We start from the raw sequence: 19,505 nt of genomic DNA, 5'->3' as shown, positions 1-19,505 counted from the left end.
GCAGGTTCTTGACCATATAACATCCATTTTGTAATCTGGTATTTTACAATTAATATATATATATTTTTACAATTAATATGCATTCAACCTACAATTTTGAATGGAAAAGAAGCTCATAAATTGCTAAAGCTGCATGGTTTTTGTATAGACATTTTTTCTTTTCTTTTGGCTTTGAGCTATGAAATGGTAATTGACTGAGCTGATTGTCTTAGAGCCTGAATGATAATTTTCCTCTATGTTGTTTAGTCTGTTTGAGCAAGGCCAGTTGGAGATCACAACGGGAGGCTGGGTGATGCCTGATGAAGCCAACTCGCATTACTTTGCATTAATTGACCAGCTATTGGAGGGACACCAATGGTTGGAGAGAAATGTGGGTGAGTGCATAAAATATCAGGAGTTAGTTATCTGGAAAGAGATCATACAAAGGACATTTGTTGGCAAGCACAACATATTGGTTATTTTGCATGATTCAAACAAAATGATTAGCACACTTTAAACATCAGAGATTTTATCTTTTGATTTATGTATCCATTTTTTTTATTTATAATGCCCTTTTTACATCAGCCAATGTCACCAAGTGCTTATACAGAACAGCCTAAAACCCCAAACAGCAAGCAATGCAGAAAAACTCCTTAGAAAGCCAGGGACCTAGGAAGAAACCTAGAAAGGAACCAGGCTCTGAAGGGTGGCCAGACCTCTTTCTGGCTGTCTTCAAGATGTTCAAACGTTCACAGATGACCAGCAGGGTCAAATAATAATCGCAGTAGTTGTAGATTGTGCAACAGGTTAGCACCTCAGGAGTAAATGACAGTTGGCTTTTCATAGCCGAGCATTCAGAGGTTGAGACAGCAGATGCGATAGAGAGAGAGTGTCGTGAACAGCAGGTCCGGGACAGGGTAGCACGTCCAGTGAACAGGTCAGGGTTCCATAGCCGCAGGCAAAACAGTTGAAACTGGAGCAGCAGCACGACAGGGTAGCATGACAAGGTATGAACAGATGAACCCAGTGGCAGCTGGTGACTTAAAAAGTTATGGAGGATGACATGCAAATGTGTTGATTCAGAGTTCAGACAACCTTTTAATTATGCTAATGGTTGACCTGTGTAACAGATGTTTATTTCAAGGATTTTAATGTAATGTTTCATAGTTTTTTATTATTATAATAATTTTTCCTCAAAAAAGGAGGACTGTTGCCAACCTCCTCTGCATGAACCTGAATTCTCCCTCTATTCTCCCCTGTTAGGAGTGAAACCCCAGACGGGCTGGGCTGTGGATCCGTTTGGCCACTCCCCTACCCAGGCGTACCTGTTGAAACAGGCTGGCCTGGCCAACATGCTCATCCAGAGGGTGCACTACTCCGTCAAGAAACACTTTGCCAGTCAGAAGACCCTGGAGTTCTTCTGGAGACAGAACTGGGGCAAGTAACCAGACTAATGTAGCCCTGTGGCTCTCCCAGGGTGCTCTTCCAGAGTCTGTGTTTCCCCTAGCTAGAAGGTAAGGGGTCCTGCCCCACTTATACAATTGTAGGGGAAACACTGCTCAGTGTTTACACTACTGTAGCATTCAACATGCCGGAGATCCAGTGCTCACGCCTCTGTTCTCAGTGGTTCAGGTACTATCTTAGCCATTAAATTAAGCATTTAGCATATACAAAGTCCTAGTTCTACTGCAAGTCTATGGACAGAAACAAAATAACATGACCTCAGAGTGACTAGTACATACTCATGTAGTCAGTAGAAAACAAATCCTTCCAATTCCTGTACATATTTGGTGTGACAGATGCTATGGATGGTGTGATGCCGTGTGTTGAACTCTGGGCAGTCAGCTTGTGTAAATAACAGCACTCGGATAAGCGACAGCAGCATCTGCTGCCTACAGCATTGAGCAGCTCAGACCATCAGCAGGGGGATTTCTCATGTCCATAAATAATTATGTGGGTGCTTTTATTAGTCCAATTTAACATATGTACTAGTGTGTATTAGATGTTTTTATTCATTCATGCTTTTCACTAGGTAGACAGACGCCTAAATAGTCTGCAATGCCAAAGAGAGCGTCTGTCTGTACAAGTTGTTATTTACGTCATGAAAATGATCAAATACTGTTATGATTATTTAATAGCAGACAATGATGAAAGATCAGATCAGGTTATGTTCTGTTCATATGGTTTCATGTTATCCTCAGTATTATAGAGTTGAGTTGAGTACTTCTTGATGAAAAATTAGTACTGTTTGTTTGGCAATGTGATGCAGTTCTCCCAGTATGGCCAAAGGGGATACACACTCTAATTATATAACTTAGACTCTGGACAATGTTTTGAAATATATTATCTACATGAGTAAAAGTCTTGTGGGTTTTAAGTTGAAAGACTTGAATGAAATTAAAGTTGAATGAATAGTTGAATAACAGTCTGAGAATGTTGTTTTACCTAGCATACTCACTATACTGGTCAAATAGCACTAAAATATGGTATATTATAGAAGCGTTCTGGACTCTGTCGTCAGTATGCTCGTCACCATCTATATTCCTTTCAGGGTAGGATCAATTCCATTTCATTTCCAGTCAATTCAGGAAGTACAACGATTCCAATTCTAATTCTCTTCCAATATTTTTCAATGAGGAACAATTGGAATTGGAATGTGATTTACTTTCTGAATTGACTAGAATTTAAATGGAATTGACCCCAACCCTGATTCCCTCTATTCAATATAATATGCAGGGGTCCAATACATGTCATGGAAAACTGACATTGCTGTAGTGGTTGGAAACGCCTCTCTGTGCTTTTGTTTTGAGAGACAGACATCCTGTGGAATAATAGAGAGCATGGCTAGAAATGTGCCATGTGGGAGATGACAGGAAGTGGGCCCCTTCCACTGCTGGACAAGTAGGATTTAATCTCTCTCGCCAAATAGTCATCAGTTCAATGCCAGATCAGATTATATCCACCAAAGTTATTTAATATCATTGTCATCGACTAGGCATGAGTTTTAATTCTAACAAGGTATAAATGTTAGTACTTTTGAATAGCGCATGCATGACATGGCCAGTCTCTTTGAGATAGAAATGTAATTACATGCTAGCTATATGTTTACAGTCCATGTTCTGAAATGTTGTCTTTGCACTGTCAAATGCAAGTACCACACATGAAGTACCTGTAAGAAAAAATACATATATTTTATGTTCTATTTAATATTCTATTTTATTCTATTTCAAATCAAATCAAATTGCATTTGTCGAATACACATATTGTTAACGCAGGTGCAGAAAAATGCTTACGTTTCTAGCTCCAACAGTGCAGTAATACCGAACAATACAAAACAATACACACATCCAAAAAAGAAAAGGAAAGAAATTAATAAATATCAGAATGTTGTATTTCATGTTCTATCTGTGTACAGACCCAGCCTCCAGCACGGACATTCTATGCCACATGATGCCCTTCTACAGTTATGATGTTCCCCACACGTGTGGCCCCGACCCCAAGATCTGCTGCCAGTTTGACTTCAAAAGACTTCCTGGTGGGCGGGTCAGCTGTCCCTGGAGGGTCCCCCCTCAGCCAATCACGGATGGAAACGTACAACAGAGGTGACCAATTACATAGAAATGGATTGAGAATGATATACTGTATTGTTATTGTAATAATAATAATAATCTATAACCACTGGACTTGGCTGTGAAATACAAAATTCAAATTACAAAATCTTTATTGTCCCATTGGATTTACTTGAGGCAGGAAAATGTCTTTGGCTTGAGGCTCACAGTAAAAAAAAAAAAAAAGTCTTTCCTCTCCCTGGTACAGAATATTTTTTACAAACATTGGTTTATGTGGTAGACAGACAGTCCACATTCTCTCCATATTGATGGTGTTATGGTGTCTCCATGTTGATGGTGTTATGGTGTCCTCAGTGTGATGGTGTTATGGTGTCTCCTTGTTGATGGTGTTATGGTGTCTCCATGTTGATGGTGTTATGGTGTCCTCAGTGTGATGGTGTTATAGACAAGGATCAAACACGTTGTGTGAACAAGATAAGACATTGACGCCACTGTAGGATAATCTGTTGTGGTAATAGGAATTTCAGATGGCGTCTGTTTTTCTAACAGAAGGCTCTGATGATAAGTGGACTTTCTGATTCAGTAGCAAATCCAAGAGGAACTTGTTTGCACCCAGTGTTCCCTTGGTGTCTGATTGCACAATATGGCCCTAACAGATAGCGGCAGATGGACAAGGGTTGGACTAGAGAATTGGGAGGCATTGAAAGTCTAAAAAGTAATATATGGAAATACACAAGCAACTCCTCTCCATACACACACACACACACACACACACACACACACACACACACACACACACACACACACACATATGCATTTTTGTTGACAATTACAGCTTAATATGTCATGAAAAATTGTGACTCCGTTGTAGTAGTCAACTCTTTTTCCCAAAATCCCAAGGGTACAGATGCTGCTGGACCAGTACAGGAAGAAGTCCAAGCTGTTCCGAACCAAGGTGGTGATGGTCCCCTTAGGGGACGACTTCCGCTATGCAGAGGCCTTGGAGTGGGACCAGCAATTCCAGAACTACCAGAAGCTCTTTGACTACATGAACTCTCATCCAGAACTACACGTCAAGGTCTGACTTGTAACTTGGGTGTAAGGTTTTGATGCAGCGCATAATTGGAATGACTGATGCCCGATAGTGTAATGGTGTGTTTCGTTGGCTCCATAATTCCTGCCCTTCTTGATTTTTGTGTGTGTGTCCAGCTATTGCAATGGAACACTGCTCTCAATAAAGCAGAAAAGTAAACTACCCTGCAGCATTGATCAATCTATTTTCAGTTTGTCTCTCAGGTACTCTATCATAAACCTGCTTTATATTCCAACTGACCTATTCTGTTCTAGGCTCAGTTCGGCACCATCACGGATTACTTCAACGCTCTTCGTAAATCGGCCATAGACCCGGGTCACGTTAGTGCCTCTTTACCGGTGGTCAGCGGAGACTTCTTTACCTACGCAGACCGAGATGACCATTACTGGAGCGGCTACTTCACCTCCCGACCCTTCTACAAACGCCTAGACCGCGTGCTGGAGTCACACCTCAGGTAGAAGCACATGCAGTTCCTTTTCTGCAACTTATTTGTCCTTTTTTATTTCTTATTTCTCATTTTCCTATTTGCAACTTATTTTTACCTTTCAGTAATCATCCAACACAGATGACATTTCTTTTGTTACAATGAGTACAGTTTCAACATAGAAAAGTGAATCACCTTAAGCACTGGATTGCATGTCTGGTTAAGGTTGCAGGGTACACGAGGGAATTCCTATTTAGCTGTCAATTGGCCAAACAATAGACCAGGCATCATAGATGATTTATTTATCTAGACTAGAGTTTTTGCTGGGAAACAGCCAAACCACAAGGCTCGGTCTATCTAGAACTAAAGTATGCTAATATATATGTTTATATGCCATATATACAGTTGAAGTCGGAAGTTTACATACACCTTAGCCAAAGACCCATGAGCTGAAAGAAATAAAAGCTGAAATAAGTCACTCTCTACTATTATTCTGATATTTCACATTCTAGTAATAAAGTGGTGATCCTAACTGACCTAAGACAGGGACTTTTTACTGTCTTTGGCTAAGGTGTATGTAAACTTCCGACTTCAACTGTATATATGGCATATAAACATATATATTAGCGTACTTTAGTTCTAGATAGACCGAGCCTTGTGGTTTGGCTGTTTCCCAGCAACAACTCTAGTCTAGATAAATAAATCATCTATGTTGCTTGTTCTATTGTTTGGCCAATTGACAGCTAAATTGGAATTCCCTCGTAGGTAAAGGTGTCCCTCCGCTGACCACCGGTAAAGAGGCACTAGCGTGACCCGGGTCTATGGCCAATTTACGAAGAGCATTGAAGTAATCCGTGATGGCCTCCTTGCTCGCACACGCTTTTTCAGTTCTGCCCACACATTTTCTATAGGATTGAGTTCAGGGCTTTGTGATGGCCACTCCAATATGTTGACTTTGTGGTCCTTAAGCCATTTTGCCGCAACTTTGAAGTATGCTTGTGGTCATTGTCCATTTGGAAGACCCATTTACTACCAAGCTTTAACTTCCAGACTGATGTCTAGAGATGTTGCTTCAATATATCCACATAATTTTCAATCTTCATGATGCTATCTATTTTGTGAAGTGCACCTGAAAAGTAAACTACCCTGCAGCATTGATCGATCTATTTTCAGTTTGTCTCTCAGGTACTCTATCATAAACCTGCTTTATATTCCAACTGACCTATTCTGTTCTAGGCTCAGTTCGGCACCATCACGGGTTACTTCAATGCTCTTCGTAAATTGGCCATAGACCCGGGTCACGCTAGTGCCTCTTTACCGGTGGTCAGCAGAGGGACACCTTTACCTACGAGGGAATTCCAATTTAGCTGTCAATTGGCCAAACAATAGGCCAAGCAACAGAGATTAATATTACACTTTTTTTGGTTACTACATGATTCCATATGTATTATTTAATTGTTGTGATGCCTTCACTATTATTCTACAATGTAGAAAATAGTAAAAATAAAGAAACTTTTGAACGAGTAGGTGTTCTAAAACTTTTGACCGGTAGTGTATGTTGTTTAAGATAAGGGAGGACACTTTTTTTATGAGCATGGCCTTATTTCTGTTACCGCATATTGGATGGTCCAGGCTGTATCACATCCGGCCATGATTGGGAGTCCCATAGGGCAGCCGGGGTAGGACGTCATTGTAAATAAGAATTTGTTCTTAAATGACTTGCCTAGTTAAACAAAGGTTAAATTAAAAAAAAAAAAACATTTGAAAAAATGATAATGACTGTCATTCATATTCCATTCACCAAGCTCAATGTAACGTTGATATGTTTAGGGTACCTCATGATACTCATGAGGTTGCTCCAACCTAGCTTACGAATGACAGTACATACACTACATGGCCAAAAGTATGTGGACACTTGCTTGCCAAACATCTCATTACAAAGTCATGGGAATTAATATGGAGTTGGTCCCTCCTTTAGTGCTATAACAACCTCCGTTCTTCTGGGAAGGCTTTCCACTAGAGCAGGTATTCCCAAACTGGGGGTACGCACAATGCCGTCGGGGGTACGCCAAATAAAAATGTGATTCACATTTTTTTTTTTTTTTATTTGTAATCTTCACATTTTCAAACAGTCCATTGATATTTTCCAACGCGGTTATACATTTGGGTGAGGTTTTTTTTTTCGCCTGAGTAGCATCGTTTCACTGGCAAAAATAAAATTGAACCATCTAGTGTTCAACGAAATAACAACACTATGTCAAATACAGGTAGCCTAGTCAAATAATTAATATCCAATCACATGAACTGTTACTCGCTCACGGGAATTCCACTAACGGTCCGTATGTAGCCAAACGTAGCTGCTGTGCATTCCGCTTGCTCTAAAATTTATCAATGGTTAAAAAAAGTAAGACCCGTGTCCAAACTGCGTCAGTAGTACTGCTACTACCAGCAGTATGACACCTGCACCTGTCGACAATACAAGTTGTTCTGCTTCCACGAGCACATCCCATGCTAGCATCAGTAATTCTACATTTGTCTTTAACCCAGCTAGCATAGACAGTGACAGTTGTGAATCTGATGCAGCCGAAGAGCTACTGCCCCCTTACCTGGGAATGCACTGAACAACAGACAGGGATGTTGGACCATCGAAGAGACGCAAATAAGATGAGAACTACATTGATTTGTCATTCACTTATATAGGTAATAGTGCCTTTCCTCAGCCACAGTGTTATATGTGCAAAAGCACAACTCAATGAAACCTTCACTTTTGCGTAGACATTTAGAAACTAAACATGGCAATTTGAAAAATAAGCCACAGGAGTTTTTTGAGCGAGAATTAAGACAACTTTCGAGTAGTAAGACATGTATAAAAGCAACAGATACCATTAATAAGAAGGGGCTAGAAGCGTCTTACATGATGAGCTACCGAGTGGCTAGGACAGGCAAGCCCCATACTATTGTGGAGGACTTATATTGTCCTGCTGCCGCGGATATGGCTGGGACAATGCTGCGAGGAAAGGCCCAAAAAACAATACAGACAATGCCTTCATCAAACAACACTGTTACAGCCTCCCGAGTGACCATGTTGTCTAAGCCACTGCATCGCAGTGCTAGCTGTGCCACTAGAGATTCTGAGTTCATGTCCAGGCTCTGTCGCAGCCGACTGCGACCGGGAGACCCATGGGGCGTCGCGCAATTTACCCAGCGTCGTCCAGGTTAGGGGAGGGTTTGGCCGACAGGGATGTCCTTGTCCCATCGCACACTAGCAACTTCTGTGGCGGGCCGGGGGCACGCTGACATGGTCACCAGGTGTACAGTGTTTCCTCTGACACATTGGTGGGTTAATTGGGCATTGTGTGGCTTGGTTAGGTTGTGTTTCAGAGGACACACGGCTCTCGACCTTCGCCTCTCCTGAGTCTGTACGGGAGTTGCAGTGATGAGACACGACTGTAACTATCAATTGGATACCATGAAAATGGGGCAAAAATGTTTTTGTTTTTTTAATCACTGTTTCCCGTCATGTCAGTGCCAAGAGATGATTTGAAACAAGTATTGTTTCGTATACAAGCCAGTGAATTCTATGCGTTACAGCTGGATGAGTCAACAGATGTGGCGGGCCTGGCACTGGAGAGTCGGACCAAAATGCAGTGTGGTTTCTATTCATGTTTAATTTATAAAGACTCTACACATGAATAAACTAACAAAAACAATAAACGTGAGAAAACCTAAACAGCCTATCTGGTGAAAACAGAGACAGGAACAATCACCCACAAAACCCAACACCAAAAAGGCTACCTAAATATGGTTCCCAATCAGAGACAATGACTAACACCTGCCTCTGATTAAGAACCATATCAGGCCAGACATAGACAAACAAGACATCCAACATAGAATGCCCACTCATATCACACCCTGACCAAACAAAACATAGAAACATACAAAGCAAACTATGGTCAGGGTGTGACAATATGCCTGTTACATTTATGGGTTAATTAAGGAAGACCTCCTCTTCTGCAAACCACTGGAAACCAGGACAACAGGAGATTATATTTTTAAAGTACTGGACAGCTTTGCGACATCAAATGGACTTTGGTGGTCAAGATGTGTTGGTATCTGTACTGATGGCGAAAAAGCCATGACAGCGAGACATAGTGGAGTGGTAACGCGCATGCAAGCAATTGCTCCTGACGCCACTTGAGTACACTGCAGCATCCACCGAGAGGCTCTTGCTGCCAAGTCAAATCAAATCAAATTGATTTATATAGCCCTTCGTACATCAGCTGATATTTCATAGTGCTGTACAGACACCCAGCCTAAAACCCCAAACAGCAAGCAATGCAGGTGTAGAAGCACGGAGGCTAGGAAAAAGCTCCCTAGAAAGGCCAAAACCTAGGAAGAAACCTAGAGAGGAGCCAGGCTATGTGGGGTGGCCAGTCCTCTTCTGGCTGTGCCAGGTGGAAATTATAACAGAACATGGCCAAGATGTTCAAATGTTCATAAATGACCAGCATGGTCCAATAATAATAAGGCAGACCAGTTGAAACTGGAGCTGCAGCACGGCCAGGTGGACTGGGGACAGTAAGGAGTCATCATGGCAGGTAGTCCTGAGGCATGGTCCTAGGGCTCAGGTCCTCCGAGAGAGAGAAAGAAAGAGAGAAAGAGAGAATTAGAGAGAGCACACTTAAATTCACACAGGACACCGAATAGGACAGGAGAAGTACTCCAGATATAACAAACTGACTCTAGCCCCCTGACACATAAACTACTGCAGCATAAATACTGGAGGCTGAGACAGGAGGGGTCAGGAGACACTGTGGCCCCATCCGAGGACACCCCCGGACAGGGCCAAACAGGAAGGATATAACCCCACCCACTTTGCCAAAGCACAGCCCCCACACCACTAGAGGGATATCTTCAACCACCAACTTACCATCCTGAGACAAGGCCGAGTATAGCCCACAAAGATCTCCGCCACGGCACAACCCAAGGGGGGGCGCCAACCCAGACAGGAAGATCACAACAGTGACTCAACCCACTCAAGTGACGCACCCCTCCTAGGGATGGTATGAAAGAGCCCCAGTAAGCCAGTGACTCAGCCCCTGTGATAGGGTTAGAGGTAGAGAATCCCAGTGGAAAACCGGCCAGGGGAACCGTTGCTCCAGAGCCTTTCCGTTCACCTTCCCCCTCCTGGCAGACTACACTCAATCATATGACCCACTGAAGAGATGAGTCTTCAGTAAAGAGTTAAAGGTTGAGACCGGTTTGCGTTCTTACATGGGTAGGCAGACCATTTCATAAAAATTGAGCTCTAGGAGAAAGCCCTGTCAAAGCTGTTTGCAAATGGGACAATTTGTTATGTACTTGCCAAATAAAAAAACAGAGTTCTTTAATGAAAAACAGGAATGGCATAAATCAAGCAATGGAACAAAAAGAACGTTAGTATAATGCAGGATGCACGGAGACTCCGACAGTTGGAAGCAAACGAATGTTCATTGAATCAGACACTGAAAGTTTTCAAAAGAGAGAACAGGTGGGAGTCTAGTGAACCTAAGAATGAACCTACTGAAAACCAGGAACAGACATAACAAATATATTCCAATATGATCAGATAAATAAAGCAATATTTTCTTCCATGGCTCTGTCAGTAATCTTTAATTTGGGTGCGCCCTCGAACAGACACAAAAGACAAATTTCCTTTATATAAAAATCCCCATAACATGAACATTAAATGAAAGAAACCGGTATTCAAGGCACCATCAAGGCTTTACCGCACAACGCTTCCTGGTGTATGATACAATGATAAGCTGTCAGCTCACCTGTCGAAAAGGAGATAGACCGGTAGCAGACGAGGGAAGCGAGTTGTTTCTGACCAAGACTTACGCATCTCTTTCCCGTATCTTGAAAGCGCCACCAGTCTCCCGCTCCTGTGTCCACACGGAAGGCCATGAATTCGGAGGTGATCTGAGCCGTCTCCTTAGTTAGTCAAACCGACAACCGTAAGTTTTTCCCATGAAGGCAGTCCATCTCATTTAGACCACGGTCGATCTTGACACCTCTTCATACAAATCATGCCCCAGAAACGCTGTGCCATGCAACTTGGCAGAGTGGGCCCACTGAAAACGGCCAAAAACTCCTCTGTCACGCAAGCTAGGCTGGAGTCCACCTCCTCTCAATGACAGTCAACCCGACAACACGCCCGTGACAACTGGGCAATGTCTGAAGAAATAAAGCATCAGGCTGCTCTCCCGGATCCACAGCTCAAACGGAATATGAGCCCAATGAAATCTTTTCCCTTTTTCAGTCCAAACGACTGCTCTTTTCGATTGATGGACAACTGGTCTACTCTCTCGGCAATGGACCTGTTTCTGCTCCCAGACTCACATTTAAAAGGTGTAACAAGAGTTGCCTTTTTCAAAAGCTCTGGGCAAACTTAAAGCACGTCACAAACTTTAATCATGTAAATGGCCGGGCTGATTTAGCCACCTCAGATCGAAGCCCAGAAAGCGCTGCAGCTCGACGTGTGACTTAGGAACGGGCCAATCAATGACAGCCTGGACCTTAGCGGGATCCATCTTAATGCCCTCAGCGGAAATAACGGAACCGAGAAAAGGGACAGAGGCGGCATGAAAAATGCTTCTGCCAAAATTCTCCAAAACTGGCCTTGACATGAATCGAGAGAGACGGGCCTTGTGATTTGGCTTTTTGCCTGAAAGACAGCTGGAGCCTGTCGAGATATTCAAAGTGCCTAACGTTTTAATTCCTCTGCGCTTTTGTAGCCTTTGTTCCATGTCCATATTCTTGTTTTTGTCCTCGATAATCCACGCATGTTTCTTCTCAAAAAAAACCCCGCTAATGTAATCGTCTCAGATTATTCCCGGAAGGAGATCAATACTTCATACGACCGGTGTGGAGGGAGAGAAGTGGCCTTGCGACTGAACACCGTTTGATACTCCACCCCTGTCACAGGCTCCTCCTGTGAAGACACAGAGGAAACAGGAGGGATTTAAACAGGTCACATGACAAGAAACTTCCAGGATAGGAACTAGACCAATTAATAGAAGGGTTATGGCGCACTCCAGGGATGACCCAAAACAACAGGTGTAAAAGTTTAAAAAAGAAATGGTTTCCCCCAGAGACAGTTCTCTCACGCTGTCTTGGGGAGAGAACTACCATCTCCAAGGCCGTGGGCTTAACTGCCATTTTTGATGGGAGTATCTGAAAGTGAACCGGGCCAGCGGAGATGGACCGGATTTTCCAGAAGGAGAGGCTGTGATGCTGACCAGTAGCTGCTCTTACTGATGAGCTCTGGCTAACATGATTGACAAAATGACCAGCAGCCTACTGCGATTGGTGATTCTCCGTCCTTCTCCTTGGCCGACCGGATTGCATTGCATCCGAGGAAATGATGCGGCAGGTGGCAGTGATGTGGAGAGGGGAGCAACGGAGAACGCGAGCTGATGTGTAAAAGATCTGCGGGCTGCCGGCTTGGAGCTCCTTTCCACGTCTGCGGGCCGGTTCTAATAATAAATCAAGATCATCCCAGGGGCCGTAAAAAACCTTCTTCCAGTCACTAGGGCCGGATGTGGCCGCCCCTGACATAGGCCTTGACTCTGACATATGTGCTCCAGCCCTCGCCTTTGCCGTGCCCCACTCACCTTCCCCTCCTGGGACTGGAGAGAGAACACCACATCACACTCAATCATATGACCCCCACTTGAAGAGATGAGTCTTCAGTAAAGAGACTTGGAAAGGTCTGAGACCGACAATTCCTCCTCGTTTGCCTAGTCTCCCTTCTTGACATGAAAAGGTAGGCAGACCATTTCATAAAAAACAGAGTTCTTTAATGAAAAACAGGAATGCTCTATAGGGAACAAAAAGAAAGTATAATGCCACCTGCCTCCAGCTGTTTGCATCAAAAACACAAACAAGAATCAGAAATTCTAATCAGGGGGACAATTAGGGGGAGATGTAGAACAGCTGAAGAATGAGAGACTTAAAAAGTGACCAGACATAACAAGACATGACATAATTAGGAGGCCTGTGTGACCGGTATGTACGGCAGAACCAAATCAGAGAGATAGATAGGAGCAAGCCCATGTAATGCTTTGTAGGTTAGCAGTAAAACCTTGAAATCAGCCCTTTCCTTGACAGGAAGCCAGTGTAGGGAGGCTAGCACTGGAGTAATATGATCACATTTTGGTGGTTCTAATCAGGATTCTAGCTGCCGTATTTAGCACTAACTGAAGTTTATTTAGTGCTTTATCTGGGTAGCCGGAAAGTAGAGCATTGCAGTAGTATAACCTAGAAGCCAAGAGAATGCCTGAAAAACGTGTTGGACACTACCGTGAAAATGGTTAACTTTGTTAAGCAAGGCCCCTGAACTCTCATGTATTTTATGCACTATGCAATGATATGGGCAGCGACCATGTAACGCTTTTACTACATACAGAAGTGCGCTGGTTATCAAGGGGCAAAGTATTGCCCCTTTTTTTGAGAGAAAAAAAACTTTTTTAAAGTTTTCTTTACTGACCATAATTTTCACTTGTCTGACCGTTTGCATGATGACGACAGGTCTTTCCATCATTGTATGATTTCTTGTGTGCAAATGAACTCAAGTTTACGAACAATGTCAAATGTGATATAGCGAAGCACTTGAGTGTGTTGGGTGCACAATTACGCAGGTACTTTCCCAAAACGGATGACACAAACAACTGGATTTGTTATCCCTTTCATGCCCTGCCTCCAGTCCATTTAACAAGAGAGCCTCATCTAAATTGCAACAAACGGTTCTGTGAAAATGGAATTTAATCAGAAGCCACTGCCAGATTTCTGGATTGGGCTGCGCTCAGAGTTTCTGGCCTTGGCAAATCACGCTGTTAAGACACTGATGCCCTTTGCAACCACGTACCTATGTGAGAGTGGCTTCTCGGCCCTCACTAGCATGAAAACTAAATACAGACTGTGTGTGGAAAATGATTTAAGACTGAGACTCTCACCAATACAACCCAACATTGTAGAGTTATGTGAATCCTGTCAAGCACATCCTTCTCATTAATTCACCATTTTTAAAGTTAGATTTGTAAGATGGCTGAATAAAGAGCAAAATTATTGATAATTATTATATTATTATTTGTGCCCTGTCCTATAAGAGCTCTTTGTCACTTCCCACGAGCTGGGTTCTGACAAAAACTCACACTCATTCTAATGTTTAATAAATGTATTGTATAGTGTGTGTGTGGCAGGCTTACATTGATGGCAAAAAACAACATTTGACAGTGCGCTGACCCTGGTACTAGAGGGGTATGCAGCTGGACGTTGAATGTTTGAAAGGTTACGGGACTATAACACGTTTGGGAACCACTGCGCTAGAGCATTAGTGAGATTGGGCACTGATGTTAGCTGATTAGGCCTGGCTCGCAGTTGGCGTTCAAACTCATTCGAATGGTGCTCGATGGGGTTGAGGTCAGGGCTCTGTGCAGGCCAGTCAAGTTCTTCCATACCCGATCTTGACAAACATTTTCTGTATTGACCTCAATTTGTGCAGGGGGCATTGCCATGCTGAAACAGGACAGCCTTCCCCAAAATGTTGCCACAAAGTTAAAAGCACAGAATTGTCTAGAATATCATTGTATGCTGTAGCGTCTAGCTGGAACCATGAAAAACAGCCCCAGACCATTTTTCGTTCTCCACCAAACTTTACAGTTGGCACAATGCATTTGGGCAGGTAGCTTCAGCACTTGTCAGTCCCATTCTGTGAGCTTGTGTGGCCTACTACTTCACGGCTGAGCCGTTGTTGCTCCTAGACATTTTCACTTCACAATAACAGCAACAACACAATAACATCCTATGATGGTACCACGTTCAAAGTCACTGAGCTCTTCAGTACGGGCCATTCTACTGCCAATGTTTGTCAATGAAGATTACATAGCTGTGTGCTTGATTTTATACACCTGTCAGCAATGGATGTGACTGAAATAGCCAAATTCACTAATTTGAATGGGGGTCCTACATACTTTTGGCCATGTAGTGTAGGTGCACAGGTCGAGAGAAATGTGACAAGACATTGACACAATCAATACTGCCTTGCACAATCTTACCTGCATCTAGCTGATCTAGGGTGTAATCATTAGTCTAACAGTTGCAAACGAGAGTTTCTTTTGGACAAATTCAGGTATGTTTATCCCCGTTTTGTTCCATTTGCTTCCATTTAAGATTTTTTTTAAACAACAGAATCAACGGAATGAATACACCCCTGATCATACGCAAAGACAGTTCATAGCAGCCACATTTAAACAGCATGATCCTTTCGATCGTTGGATAATTCCTTCTCGCATCTACGCGTTCTCCTCCTCTCACCTTTTCCTTTCGCTTGTGGACTTCAGTGCACAACACATCAGTTGTCTGTAACCAGGCGAAAAAACCTTTCCAAGCCAAATCTTCATATCATAAACACTAACCGCTACACACAGCCTACAATCGTGGTAACCATATTAGTTAACGTCAAGTCAACATAGCTACCCGAACTAAAGTGTTCGTAAACCCGCTACAATCATGCAGTACAGTGTACTGTTAGCAAGCAGTTTAGCAGTTTCACAGGCGGGCCCCGGTGGCAATAAATTCATCACACCAAGAGCTTACCTTGACTTGGAATAGTTCCAGTGTTGGATAGCCATAGCCAGCTAGGTAACATTAAATCTCTCTCTGTTGGAGTAGGCTAAACTCCATAGCTGCATTTGCTAGGTAAATAAGTGAAAGTGAAAAAAATACGAAATATAGCTAGCTCTCTCTCGCGTGTGCTTCTCCTTCATTTTTGAATAAAATAATTTGTTCAAAACTGTTCGGCTATTGTCTTTCTCTCTCTTTGAGTCAACTACTCACCCCATTTTATGCACTGCAGTGATAGCTAGCTGTAGCTTATGCTTTCAGTACTAGATTCATTCTCTGATCCTTTGATTGGGTGGACAACATGTCAGTTCATTCTGCAAGAGCTCTGATAGGCCTGGAGAACGTCCTCCAGAAGTTGTCATAATTACTGTTTAAGTCTATGGAAGGGAGTGAGATCCACGAGCCTCCAAGGTTTTATATTGAAGTCATAAAATAAAATATATCAGATATACAGTGTAGAAATTGTTAATGTTGCCCATTATCAGCAACCATCAATCCTGTGTTCCAATTGCACTTTGTGTTAGCTAATCCAGGTTTATAAATTTAAAATGCTAATTGATCTTTAGAAAACCCTTTTGCAATTATGTTAGCACAGCTGAAAACTGTTCTGATTAAAGAATCAATAAAACTGGCCTTCTTTTGACAAGTTGAGTATCTGGAGCGTCAGCATTTGTGGGTTCAATTACAGGCTCAAAATGTCCAGAAACAAAGAACTTTCTTCTGAAACTCGTCAGTCTATTCTTGTTCTGAGAAATTAAGGCTATTCCATGCGACAAATTGCCAGGAAACTGAAGATCTCGTATAACGCTGTGTACTACTCCCTTCACAGAACAGCGCAAACTGGCTCTAACCAGAATAGAAAGTGGGAGGCTCCGGTGCACAACTGAGCAAGAGGACAAGTACATTAGAGTGTTGAGTTTGAGAAACAGACACCTCACAAGTCCTCAACAGGCAGCTTCATTAAATAGTACCCGCAAAATACTCAACGTCAACAGTGAAGAGGTGACTCCAGGATGCTGGCCTTCTAGCCCATCTTCATCTTTTCTTTTTATTGGCCAATCTGAGATATGGCTTTTTCTTTGCAACTCTGCAGCGATGCTCCCCATCCTACCTGACAGAGCTTGAGAGAGTCTGTAGAGAAGAATGGGAGAAACTCCCCAAATACAGATGTGCCAAGCTTGTGGCGTCATACCCAAGAAGACTTGAGGCTGTAATCACTGCCAAAGGTGCTTCAACCAAGTACAGAGTAAAGGGTCTGAATACTTATGTAAATGTCATAAATCAGTGTAGATGAAGGAGAGGAGACAGGTTAAAGAAGGATGTTTAAGCCTTGAGACAATTTAGACATGGATTGTGTATGTGTGCCATTCAGAGGGTGAATGAGCAAGACAAAATATTTAAGTGCCTTTGAATGGGGTATGGTAGTAGGTGCCAGGCACACCGGTTTGTGTGCGTCAAGAACTGCAACGCTGCTGGGTTTTTCACAGTTTCCTGTGTCTATCAACAGTGATCCACCACCCAAAGGAAATCCAGCCAACTTGACACAACTATGTGAAGCAATGGAGCTAACATGGAACATGGGCCAGCATCCATGTGGAACGCTTTCCACATTTTGTTGTGTTACAGCCTGAATTTAAAATTGATTACATTTTGATGCTGTGTCACTGATCTCGACATACCCCATGATGTCAAAGTGGAATTATGTTTTTTTGTGTTTTTTTGTAATTAATAAAACATGAAAAGCTGAAATGTCTCGAGTCAATAAGTATTCAATCCCTTTTTTTTGGCAATTCCAACACAACACATCACTGAGTACCACTCTTCATATTATCAAGCATGTTGGTGGCTGCATCATGTTATGAGTATGCTTGTCATCAGCAAGGACTATGGAGTTTTTTAGGATGAAAAGAAAAAGGAATAGAGCTAAGCACAGGCACTGGGAGACAAATTCACCTTTAAGTAGGACAATAACCTAAAACACAAGGCCAAATATACACTTGAGTTACTTACCAAGAACACATTGATTGTTCTTGAGTAGCCTAGTTACAGTTTTGACTTCAAATCGGCTTGAAAATCTATAGCAAGACTTGAAAATGGCTGTCTAGCAATGACCAACAACCAACTTGACTGAGGTTGAATATTTTTTTGATAATAATGTGCAAATATTGTACAATATAGGTTTGCAAAACTCTTAGAGACTTACCCAGAAAGACTCACAGCTGTAATTGCCGATAAAGGTGATTCTAACATGTATTGACTCAGGGGGATGAATACTTATCTAATAAAAATATATTAGTGTTTTATTTTCCTTTAATTAAAAAAGGTGACATTTTTTTTCCAATATGACATTACACAGGATTGTATAGATTGTTGTATTTAAAAAATAAATAAATAATTAAATCCATTATAATCCCACTTTGTAACAACAAAATGTGGGAAAAGTAATGGGTTGTGATTATTTTCTGAAAGCACTGTATATGCTAATGAGTGAATGAAACAAATGCAAATGTAAATTAACAATTGCTTTAATTGCTTAATTTTTTGTGTGTAGAAGAACAAGCTGTAGAATGAAAAACAGCTGCGTTTTGGCACGGATACAGCCGAATAGCCCTAGCTAACGCTACCTAGCTAACACTATCTTACAAATCGATACTTGGAGTCAAAGTATCGATAAAATATAGTCCAAAATAATGTTGCGATATGTAACTAACATTTTTCCCCCCAATACTACTGTCACCTTGCCAGAGGGGGTTAAACCCCCAGCAGGTGCAACCAAGCCAGAAAGGTTGAAGGGTAGGAGGCAGACCAAGCAGTCTCTGGCCCTGCAGGTTGGGGGTTGTGCATGGGGCTAACTCCCCCACCACATAAACAATAACTTGCTACAGAAACCTTTACTAAAGAAAGAAACAGACTGGATCAAAGGCAATGACCCAGGGGAGATCTTCTCTCTCCCGTGACTGAAGGATAAAGGCTAGTGCTAACTTAAAAGGCATTAAAGTCAAGTCTGTCTGGTCAGTGTTTGAGGTTATTAGATGGTGGACCATTAGATTGGCTTTAATTTCTTTCTTCATCAACTGTCTAAAACACTTTGGAGTGAGAAGACCAAACTTGAATGTTTTATTGGATCGATACTTCAACATTCATCAATACGCAAGAGTAGTTGATGAGAAACGTTTCAAAAAAATGTAAATGAAAGTTTTTAACAATCATATTATTTTAATCAAGCCTTTCTAAATCAGGCCTAGTTGGAGATGTAGTTATTATTCAAGGTTAATTTATGGTCTATCTCAGTTGCTTCAAATGTAAAAATAACAATTATCTGTTTAATGCACAGTGGATTAGTTTCATCATGTCTTTGATTGGGTTACAGTATTCTTCATTTGGATTCCCGTGAACTGACACCTTGGCAACCGTTAGTCTTCCTGGTATCTTCTAGTCAAGTGTTTCTTCTACAACTAAAAGTACCAGGTACCCAAACTTCTGGCCAAAAGTTTTGCTACTCTCTACTGATACGGGGTAAAGACCCTCAGTCACGGTGTTTACACCTGTATTCTCAGCAGGTATTGATTTCCTTTGTTTTGACTGTTCAGATAAAGGCATAATCTTACTGGATCTCTGGTGTGAGACAGTCAAGGTGGTCAGTGCAGGAACTAAGCACACAGAGATGACTGTGGATAAGAGGTCTGTCTGTCTGTCTGTCTGTCTGTCTGTCTGTCTGTCTGTCTGTCTGTCTGTCTGTCTGTCTGTCTGTCTGCGTGTGTGTGCACCATTGTGT

At 42.2% G+C, this 19,505-nt stretch overlaps 1 protein-coding gene across 1 annotated transcript in view; it reads left to right on the top strand.

Moving 5' to 3' along the window:
* LOC135548195 (alpha-mannosidase 2-like) overlaps positions 1–19,505 on the top strand; it is a 61,018-nt gene that overhangs the window by 16,171 nt on the left and 25,342 nt on the right. Inside the window, exons 5-9 of the mRNA XM_064977537.1 lie at positions 247–374; positions 1,243–1,416; positions 3,395–3,581; positions 4,449–4,626; positions 4,896–5,095. Coding sequence (XP_064833609.1) covers positions 247–374; positions 1,243–1,416; positions 3,395–3,581; positions 4,449–4,626; positions 4,896–5,095 — 867 coding nt within the window. The remainder of the gene's footprint in view (positions 1–246; positions 375–1,242; positions 1,417–3,394; positions 3,582–4,448; positions 4,627–4,895; positions 5,096–19,505) is intronic.

Source organism: Oncorhynchus masou, chromosome 11 (assembly GCF_036934945.1).
Source record: "Oncorhynchus masou masou isolate Uvic2021 chromosome 11, UVic_Omas_1.1, whole genome shotgun sequence".
Classification (NCBI taxonomy): domain Eukaryota; kingdom Metazoa; phylum Chordata; class Actinopteri; order Salmoniformes; family Salmonidae; genus Oncorhynchus; species Oncorhynchus masou.
This window is presented reverse-complemented; position numbering and strand designations above follow the sequence as displayed.